This window comes from Bison bison, unplaced genomic scaffold, assembly GCF_000754665.1.
Source record: "Bison bison bison isolate TAMUID 2011002044 unplaced genomic scaffold, Bison_UMD1.0 scf7180017864289, whole genome shotgun sequence".
Lineage (NCBI taxonomy): Eukaryota > Metazoa > Chordata > Mammalia > Artiodactyla > Bovidae > Bison > Bison bison.
Window position 1 is genome coordinate 6,905,430 of NW_011494861.1, and position 10,663 is coordinate 6,916,092.

The 10,663-nt window shown below is 50.8% G+C and overlaps 1 protein-coding gene across 1 annotated transcript in view; it reads left to right on the forward strand.

Annotated features, from left to right (window-relative positions):
- DNAJC11 (DnaJ (Hsp40) homolog, subfamily C, member 11) overlaps nt 1-10,663 on the forward strand; it is a 45,023-nt gene that overhangs the window by 22,693 nt on the left and 11,667 nt on the right. The window contains exons 4-9 of the mRNA XM_010849942.1: nt 2,608-2,736; nt 3,673-3,795; nt 4,700-4,773; nt 7,795-7,984; nt 8,441-8,526; nt 8,854-8,970. Coding sequence (XP_010848244.1) covers nt 2,608-2,736; nt 3,673-3,795; nt 4,700-4,773; nt 7,795-7,984; nt 8,441-8,526; nt 8,854-8,970 — 719 coding nt within the window. The remainder of the gene's footprint in view (nt 1-2,607; nt 2,737-3,672; nt 3,796-4,699; nt 4,774-7,794; nt 7,985-8,440; nt 8,527-8,853; nt 8,971-10,663) is intronic.

The following is a 10,663-nucleotide window of genomic DNA, read 5'->3' on the forward strand; positions in this document are numbered from 1 at the left end:
GAATGCTTCAAGTTGAGATGCCATAAAACTGTAGACAAACCTTGTTAATTTCATCCCATTCCAGGAAAGAATATAAATTTAATTGAAAATGACAGCTCCACCAGACAATTCCTACCCAAAATTGATATATTCCAAAATGCCATTCTGTAATTTCAAAATGCAATAAACAGAGCTCTTATTTTATTTGTTTAGTTTTTCCTTCCTCAAGAGATCAATTTCACAGTATTCTTAGTTACACAGTTTTCAATGATTGCAGTTTCTTAAATATTTTAAAGTTGCATGATTTAAGGGTTTTTAAAAGCAGTTCTACAAAGGTTCACACTTTCCTAATACACAGATTTAACACATGCTGCAGTTCTTCTCTTCAGAATAGGCTTCACAAGAAATGATCTTGTTACTCTGAATACACAAAAGTGTTTGTGTATTTTGACAACTTTAGCTTTATTTTCCGTAGGCAGAATATCACAACTCATTTTAACAAAATTGTGCATTGTGTACACTATAATTCTAAGACTATTTCTGCTCCATGGGTTTCTTGATTTAATTAAAGCACTTTTACCAGGAGGCTGTACCTTCACCAAAATTGGTATTTGAGTATCACCACAAAAGCACACCATTTTACATTCAGTGTGGAACTTTTTGAGCTTACAGGATTACAGTAAGCAGGTGTTTCACCTTCAGAGAATCAGTCATTTCTCGTTTGAAACGTCTGGTTGACACTGATGTAAAACTGGCGCATTAGCAGTTGTGAGCTTCTGCTGATACCAACTTACAAACAGCTATTGCTGTATCTTTCATGTGTGCTTTATGAACCTTAGCATGGAAAAGAGAGTGAAATTAACATAGAGGAACTACCTTTTGATCTAAATGTAAAGTCATTTTTCCACAGCTGTATGTAAATACCCCTGCTGCTGGCAGCCTCACTTTTGGCCGTACTCTTTAAAGAACACTCACTATTGAAGATGCTGGTGTTTCTAAGGCAGATCTGAGGCTTTTAATTTTCATATGGCTGGAATTAGCACTGTGGATGGTCAGTGTTGAGAAAACAGTTTATAGGGACTTCCCTGGTGACACAGTGGATAAGAATCTGCCAACCAGTGTAGGGGACACAGGTTTGATTCCTGTTGGTGATGAAAATGGGCTTCCCTGGTAGCTCAGCTGGTAAAGAATCCACCTGCAGTGCAAGAGACCTGGGTTCAATCTCTGGGTTGGGAAGATCCCCTGGAGAAGGGAGAGGCTACCCACTCCAGTATTCTGGCCTGGAGAATTCCATGGACTGTATAGTGATGGTGATGAAAATACTGTTGGTGATGATATCACTTTTTAAAAAACATCTAGGGTGATTGCTGAGCCAACCAAAACATCGGGGTTAAACTGTGTTATCCCAGATAAATCCCACCTGTGACGTCTCCCATGACCACCCAGGCCTGGCAGCCTCCAGCCCCTCCTCTGCCACCTCCCTCCCACTGCACTCCTCACAGGCAGATGGATACTCACTGTCTCCTCCTGCGTTTCCCTCACACATTTTCGTTCACAAGTCCCCTTCCCCAGGAGAAAAACACATTCTCCTAAGCTTCTTTTGGGGTGGTAGAAGTGTTCTGTATAGTGATTTTGGAGGTGGTTTCACAAGCGTACACACCTGTCAAAACTCATGAAATTGCACACTTCAAACAGGAGCAGTTTATATTATATGTAAATTAAACCTCAATAAAGTTTTGTTCATGCACTGCAGAGAATTTAATGAAAATGTGTGTGGAGTCATGTCTTTATATGTTGGACTAAGGTAGCCGCCCATTTGAGGGACTTCCCTGGTGGTCCAGTAGTTAAGAATCCACCCTGCAGTGCCGGGGACATGGGTTCGAGCTCTGGTCGGGGAACTAAGACCCACATGCTATAGGGCAAGTAAGCCCACACACCACGACTAGAGAGCCTGCACACTGCAACAAAGATGCTTTGTGCCACAGCTAAGACCTGACAGAGCCACATAAAGTACTTTTTTTTTTTAAGTATCTAATTTGAAAAGTCTTATGGCAGTAAAAGAAAATAGTAAATACTGATTTCCTGAGTAAAGAGCATTTTTATCAGTCAGCAAAATTTTGGCTTGTTTCCTGAGAGAATAGGGGGTTCTGTTTCTCATAACTTGAGGCAGAACAATTTCTAAATCTCCCATTTGTATATAATTTGGTTTGCACTTCTGTCTTTGAAGGTATTTTTTTATGTTTTAAAGAAATTTAAGGTACTTTGTGACATATCAGTGTTTGGAATTGAATATTAAGAGTGTTTCTCCCATGTAGCTAGTTTCTGGTGGTTTTCTGCATTTGTGGGTTAAATCCATAGGTAAGCAATAGCAAACCATGAGCAGGGCAGTTTCATTTCATTTCCCACCATTTGTCCTCGGTAAGTCACTCGCCCACTTCACGCCTGGTTTTCTGACTCTAGAAGACGTTGGTGCTCGGCCGCTGCTTGGTGTGAGCTGTGACATTCATGTTCTGTGGGCCAGTGGAGTCGTGCGTGCCCAGTGAATCCCGCGGCTTCTGGCGTGTGTAGTATTGTGTTTCTTCCCACAAATCCCAGGCCTGATGCTGACGGCTTGTTTTTCTGCCACAGGGGACCATCAGTGTTGGCATCGACGCCACTGACCTTTTTGATCGCTATGAGGAGGAGTACGAGGATGTGTCCGGAAGTGGCTTTCCACAGATTGAAATTAACAAGATGCACATATCACAGTCCATTGAGGTAAAGCCACAGACACGTCCCCCAGTGCAGGGGGACTCGGGGGGGGTGCTTGGGTTAATGAGGTGCAGCACCACACACAGCTGGAATGACAGTCTGCTCAGGGTTTTCTCATCTGTGTTCATGAAAGGGTGCAGTTAGCCACTTGAAAAAAGAATAGCTCCAGTCACAACCTTGTTTATCCTGCTTTCCTGACCCACATGTTAGCAGCATGAGTGCAGGGTTAGGGGGTAGGGTGACACTTAGCTTCAGGGTCCCGGGGCTCTCCAGCAGGTGGTGGAGGGCCACCACCATGCTTATGGTCTAGGAGAAGTGGGAGCCAAAGTCATGATGATTTTAGGAGCAAAACCAGATCTCTGGGAAATTCCAGGAATGGGTCTTAATTTGAAGGCGCATGCTCCTGTGTGCTGAGCCCTGGGGTCACTGAAGTGTCATCTGTCTGGCCGACGTTGGGACATGGCAGCATTGGGCCATCTGCTGATGGTTACGGCAGGTCTCTGCCCCTTCAGCTTATCCACTTCTGCTCAAGTGCATCAGCCTGGAATGTGAAGTCCCAACTCAGGGAAACTTTCCCCCTCCTGGGGCTTCCAGTCAGTCAGTGCTGCCACAGGCAGGACTGGGGAGTCCTGGACGTCCCCATGGGTGATGTCACCATGGAGCCTGATGCTGAGGGGACGCTGGAAACCAGCATCTAGCCCTACATTGGTCCTAGTTTTTTGGAATTTGCATGTTCAAGCTTTTGCAAAACCTGACCGTGGTGGCCAGGTGCCATTCAATGGCACAGTGGGAGAGGGGTGCGGCAGGCCCACATCCTGCCCACTCGAGCTGCAGACACAGCTGTGCTTCTGGCCTCACACTCAGGGCGCATTGGGCAGACTGCTGTCCTCAGCACTTCCAGTTACTTCGATTACTATATTACTGGCTGATATCATTTCCTAGGCACCCCTGACAGCTTCAGACACAGCCATCCTCTCTGGAAGCCTCTCAACCCAGAATGGGAATGGAGGGGGTTCCATTAACTTTGCGCTCAGACGAGTCACTTCTGCGAAGGGCTGGGGAGAGGTAAGCACGCCAGCGGGAGATCGGGTTGTCAGCCGCCGAGCCCACCCTCAGAATGACCTCAGTGGCCACATCAGGTATAACAGAATGCAGCTGTCAAACTTGTATCAACTGATGGTCCCCACTAGAAACCTGTGTCTCACATCTGAGGGGCGCGCTGAGCCTGCCATCAGCTCACAGTCAGGACAGAGCAACAGGATTCCCCTGGAGCTTCCAGAAATCTGGAAACTCAGCATCTCTATTCCTTGAACAAGCCTGCAGGCCCTTCCCGTCTCCTGCACAATTCGGAAGGCGGGTCACCTCTGTCTTAGTGCGCTGGTTCGCTGCTCAGCAGTCGTTAAACAGCCAGTTCTGCCAAGCAAGTTGAGCCGCATCAAATTAATATAGAGGAGTTGCCTTGAAAGTCACCCAGACTAGTAATGAGGCAGCCAGGATCGGCTGGACTTCATGGCTGTGAGAGCAGAGCTGCTGGTGGGTTTCACGTCAGACCCCTGAGAGCCATCTCCAGTCACCTGTGAGACCTGCAGACGGTGAGGCAGAGCAGATGGACCTGCACAGTAGCCAGCACTGCGTGGGCAGGGCCAATCCCGCCGGCAGAAGGCGGTGTGCGGATGGCTCCAGCTAGGGCAACAGGGACCAGCGGCCCGCAGCGCTGTCTGGGGAGGGGCTCCTTGAGGAGACTCACCTCACTGAAACATGGCTTCTTTGGGTCTGTGCACAGCGTCATCTCCCTTTGTCAGAGGTTAGAATGAGATACTAAGAATCTTCCTGCCCCTACTTTTAGAGGCCTGGCAAGGGCTGGTGGCTTTGAATTAAATTAAGAAATTAGAACCAGAAGTGCTTACTGACACCTTGGTTACTGCTGTGAGGTAAAACACCATTAATTCTTTTTTTCTTTTTTGAACAGTTAGAATTTGGAGCTGGGGATCTGCAGGGGCCTTTATTTGGCCTGAAGCTGTTCCGTAATCTCACACCAAGATGGTAAGTATATCGAAATAAATGCCCTTTGGTGGTCTTTGTGTATTTAGACCAGAGCCTGTGTATTTTTCTTGTCAGGTCATCTGGAGTTACCATCTCTGACCTGCACGGTCACTGCGGGCAGACCCTGCCACGCTGGCACGGGGTCCAGGCAGTGTGCTTGGTGCAGAGAGCACTGGATTGGGCAGTGGGGTGGGAGGGGCCTGCCCTTGTCCCAGCCAGGGACCAGGCCCTCCATGGTCCTCAGGTTCCTGCTCTGTGGGGAAAGGCCCCTGCTGGTCACGTGGGCTGTGAGGACCATGATGTGAGGCCCTGGAGGGAATGCATGCTCACAGGGAAGTGGGTCCTGGTCTGAGTCTTTATGCACTAGTGGGTCATTTCTTTGTTGCAGAGAACAGTTTCGGGTCTGGAATGGGGCTTTACCAAGCAGTGAGGCAGTGAGTGAGGCGGCCTGTCAACCTGTCTCTCTGGTAGCTTTGTGTTAGGCCGGAATATTAAACTGCCCCCACCCCAGCTTCATCTTTGCTTTTGCAGTGATGTTGCACCCCTAGGACTGTCCCTTATAGGACACACGTGTCCTTATTCCCCATTAGGGGTACCTGTGTGAGCTCAGGTAGAAGAACTGGGTGGAGGATAAACAGCTCGTTCATCTGGCGATTGAAACGCAGCTGAAGGAGTCCTGGAAAGGAGCACATGTCTGAAAAGAAAAGCAGGGCTTCCCTGTTGGCCCAGAGTTTGGGAATCTGACCACCAGTGCAGGGGACGGGTTCAATCCCTGATCCAAGAAGATCCCACATGCCACGGAGCAACTGAGCTCACAGGCCACAGCTACTGAAGTCCATGCTGTAGAGCCTGTGCTCCATGACAAGAGAAGCCACCGCAGTGAGAAGCCCACATACCACAACTAGAGAGTGTGCTAAATTGCTTCAGTCGTGTCCCACTCTTTGCAACCCTATGGACTGTAGCCCACCAGGCTCTTCTGTCCATGGGATTCCCCAGGCAAGAATACTGGAGTGGGTTACCATGCCCTCCTCCAGGGGATCTTCCCAACCCAGGGATTGTAGCATCTTTTTAAAAAAAGAAAAAATAGTATTTCATCCCCAGTCAGATGTTCATCTACGAGCCTGCCTTCAGTTCCTGGTAAAGGCAAGTGTGCAGAGCCATGTGACACACAGAGTGAGTGGTGTCGTGAGAGAGGGCGTGGCTTCTTGACAGATGGAGCTGGAAGCTGATGGAGATGAGCAGAGCCCCTTGCAGAGATGAGCGGGACTTCCAGGCAGAGGGCGTGGGGTGAACCGGATGCCGTGGCACGGGGACCCCCCCATGGTTTCTCTGGCCTCTCCTCTGGGACTCAGACCCACTGGGTCTGGGATGGACACAGGGCTTTAGGCTTTTAACCAGAACTTCCGGTGGGTTGTATGTATCCACATCACCGTTGTCCTAGCCTTGTCTGCTTAGGATTGTCACCACCCATGCTGCCGCTTTTGCGGGTCTGGAATTGAATTTCATCATGGTGCCTGGTTTATCAGACTTGGGATCATGAAGATTTATAGAAAGAATACTAGCTAATTAATACTCTTATCTCATCTTATGGGTGCCTGAGTCTCAGGGTCAAATTATTTGCAAGTCCAAACTGGTGACTGTTGGTGGGTGTGGAATCAGCCCAGAGCCTGGCAGGCAGCCTGTGGGATGTTCTCAGTCTCCCTGGGCAGTGCCTGCCTTACTGCTCTCTCCCCAGAGTTCGTCTCTCTCTAGGACACACTCCATAAGAACACGAAATCATATTACTTTGATTAAGCAGAGATCTCATTCTTTATGTTTTGATTTTTTTAAATGTTGCTTCGTGACATCTCAGGGTGACTTTTATCTGTCCTCTGTCTGCTTTCCCCCTGACTCCGGATCCCACTGTGGCCAGAGCGGAATAATGGGGTCTCTGTCTGGTGTGGCTGGAGTGTCAGATAAATGAGGGCAGGCTTGGGTTGGGGGCCCTGTGGAGAGCAAGGGGTTGGTTCCTCATTCATCTGGTCTTGAGAAGAGTTTTGCATGCACAGGAGCAAATGTCATCAGTTACCACTTGTATTATTATTTTAGTGGCAAAAGCGAGACACAGACACCCAAAGGAAAGTGAAAGTCTTAGTCACTCAGTTGTGTCCAACTCTTTGCAACCCCATAGACTATAACCTGCCAGGCTTCTCCATCCATGCGATTCTCCAGGCAAGAATACTAGAGTAGGTTGCTATTTCCTTCTCCAGGGGATCTTTCTGACTCAGAGATCGAACCCATGTCTCCTGCATTGCAGGCAGACTCGACTGTCTGAGCCAGCGGGGAAGAGCTTAGGAAGGAGAAAAACTAAACAGGCATCCATCTAGTGAGGGCTGCTCATGGAGACCAGCTGTTTGCTCATCTTTAGTAAAGTTCTGTGAATCCCTTTGTTACTGAAATGAAATACCCTTATTTAGCCAGAAGGTGGGGCTGACTCCCTTGGAAACGGAACTTCACAGGCCTTGCAGAGGGACAGTTTCCTAGCTTTTCAAGCAGCTTCAGTCGTACTGTGTGGCTGTGGGTGCACATCAGCCTCACACTGCAGCTTTGAAAACTACGCTGATGCCTGCCCATTGCGCCCCAGAAAAATGACTCCACTGGTCTGGGCCGGGCTCTGGGTGAGGGGCACTTAGACATGGCCTCACATTAGCACCGCTTGGCCAGCTTTTCCATGCCAAGTCAATAAGTCAGCACACCTGGGGTGGGAGCCTGCAGGTGGTTCTAACTTGCAGCAGGATTTGACCTCCTGGTTTAGGAACGCAGATACACGGGTGCCTCTGTGGTTGTGGCTGCAGTTGGAATAGGATGGGGGTAGGGGGATAAGTGAACAGTCCCCAGATTACCCTCCTGCCCCCTTGTGGGGAGCCACCTGGGAAACCACGGGAGTGATGGTGAGCAGGGTGGGGACTGGCGGAGAGGACGCAGCCAAGCCTGGCAACAAGCCCGATATCATCTAGGGACTTTCTCTGTGTATCCCCCCAGCTTTGTGACGACACACTGTGCCCTGCAGTTTTCGTCCCGCGGCATCCGGCCGGGCCTCACCACTGTCCTGGCCCGGAACCTGGACAAGAATACGGTGGGCTACCTGCAGTGGCGCTGGGGCGTCCAGTCAGCCATGAACACCAGCATCGTCCGGGACACCAAGACCAGCCACTTCACTGTGGCCCTGCAGGTGAGGACAGCTCGGGGGATCCTCCAGTCCCTTGCCCCCCACCCCCAAGTCCACTGCCTGCAGGGCCAAAGGCAGGTTCTATCCATCCACCCTCAGGAGCTGAAACAGGGTTGTGCTCAGGCTCCAGGGGAGCTGTGTTCCACCCCTCATAAAGTGAGAGGTCTTTTCTGCCGAAGGCCACAGGATCGGGTTCGGGGTGCCGTGGTGGCTGGGCAGGAGCTCGAGGCAGCTGCTGCCCTGTGAGAACGCTTGCTCGGGTGCAGGAGTTTTTATTTTTCCTGAGAAGTCAGAAGACTGGGTTTTTAAGTGAAATCTCCCAGTTTGTAAAGATCAGCTCCAGGTGGATTTTTACACACCCTGTGGGACAAGCCCCCTGCCCCCGACAGTGCTTGGCCGCCGGGTGGGGCGACCCCCTCAGCTCGGTCTCAGCTGCCTTTTCTCCCTCCACCTCCCCAGCTTGGAATCCCTCACTCCTTCGCACTCATCAGCTATCAGCACAAATTCCAGGATGACGACCAGACCCGAGTGAAGGGGTCCCTGAAGTGAGTGCTGGCCAGGCCGACGTGGGAGTCCACCCGGTCTGTGCCATCGGGCACCTGCTAGGGTTAATGCACATCTCCCTTGTGAGGCCGTGGGACTTGCTACCCTGCCATCCCACCCTGAGGAGCTCGGCGTCTAATGTCGGATTCCTCTCCGGTCATTGACCAGGGGTGTCCGTCCTGAAAGTCCTCCCCGTGGGTGGTGGGAGGGCGAGAGAGTTGGGGATGGGAGCCTGGCCTCCGTCCTGGGTGATGGCTGCCAGTGGTGTTAGGGTTGTTGGGGGAGCAGGAGCAGGGGGCCTGGCTGGCTCACTGGTCCGCTCCTTGCAGGGCTGGATTCTTCGGGACGGTGGTGGAGTACGGAGCAGAGAGGAAGATCTCCAGGCACAGTGTCCTCGGGGCGGCTGTCAGCATTGGAGTCCCACAGGGCGTTTCCCTCAAAATCAAGTAGGTTGGACTCGGGTCCTTCTGGCCAAGGGTTGTCTCACACTTGGTAACTCATCTGAGCTTCACCTGCATTAAGAAAAAAAGAGCCTTTGCTTAGAATTCCGTTAGAGATGCGCTCGCTTCTGTCTGGGGTGTGTCAGCAATTGTAGAGTCCAGAAGCCCGACATTCGGTCAGTAAGACCAAGTCTCTGCTTCAGAGAACTTCCTGTGCCCACCTGCCCCTACTTGCCGCCCCTCTCCTGAAAGGCCCTGGGGTGGCCCCACACATCCGCTTACCCACACGCCACACAGCTCACAGTGTGGCATGTACCTCATGGTCCGCAGGGCAGGCAGCGTTGGGCTCTCTGCGCCAGATCCTCCCACCTCGGTGGCCCAGCTGGTTGCCTCTAAATGGAGGCCTCACTGTCAGACCCTTGGCTGCTGAGACTCACCCCACAGTGGTCTGCTCCAGCCTCCTGGCTTCACCACTGTTGGGCTCCGTGATGCTCACACAGCGCTAAGGGTTCCAGCTCCAGCCTGTGCATCCCTCATCCCTCCCCACACCTCATCTGGGGGACCTCACAGCGTCACAAATGTCACACCTCCACTCCCATGCTCCCCCGCCCTCGGTCATATGCGCCCTTCACAGCCTGCTGGGCCTGGAGTCCGCCCCCTCTCGGCACCTCAAGCTCTGTTTTTCCACCAGTTCTGGCCAGAAAGCCGGGAGCCAGTCTCCCAGCGAATCTCCCAGTCACCCTTTCCCAGTCTCCCAGCTTAGCATCCTCTCTCCTCAGAAAGCACATCCTCATCTGACCATTTCTCAGAATGTCTGCGGCCGCCATCTCCGGTCTGAATTACTGCTCGTGTCCTCCTGACCAGTCTTCTCCCTCGGGATGCTGCTCTCCATAGTCTTTTAAAATCTAAGCCAGTGTCTTATAGATCAGATCAGATCAGTCGCTCAATCGTGTCCGATTCTTTGTGATCCCATGGATCGCAGCACGCCAGGCCTCCCTGTCCATCACCAACTCCCGGAGTTCACTGAGACTCACGTCCATCGAGTCAGTGATGCCATCCACCCATCTCATCCTCTGTCGTCCCCTTCTCCTCCTGCCCCCAATCCCTCCCAGCATCAGAGTCTTTTCCAATGAGTCAACTCTTTGCTTGAGGTGGCCAAAGTACTGGAGTTTCAGCTTTAGCATCAGTCCTTCCAAAGAAATCCCAGGGCTGATCTCCTTCAGAATGGACTGGTTGGATCTCCTTGCAGTCCAAGGGACTCTCAAGAGTCTTCTCCAGCACCACAGTTCAAAAGCATCAATTCTTCGGCGCTCAGCCTTCTTCACAGTCCAACTTTCACATCCATACATGACCACAGGAAAAACCATAGCCTTGACTAGACGAACCTTTGTTGGCAAAGTAATGTCTCTGCTTTTGAATATGCCATCTAGGTTGGTTATAACTTTGCTTCCAAGGAGTAAGCGTCTTTTAATTTCATGGCTGCAGTCATCATCTGCAGTGATTTTGGAGCCCAGAAAAATAGTCTGACACTGTTTCCACTGTTTCCCCATCTATTTCCCATGAAGTGATGGGACCGGATGCCATGATCTTTGTTTTCTGAATGTTGAGCTTTAAGCCAACTTTTTCACTCTCCTCTTTCACCTTCATCAAGAGGCTTTTTAGTTCCTCTTCACTTTCTGCCATAAGGGTGGTGTCATCT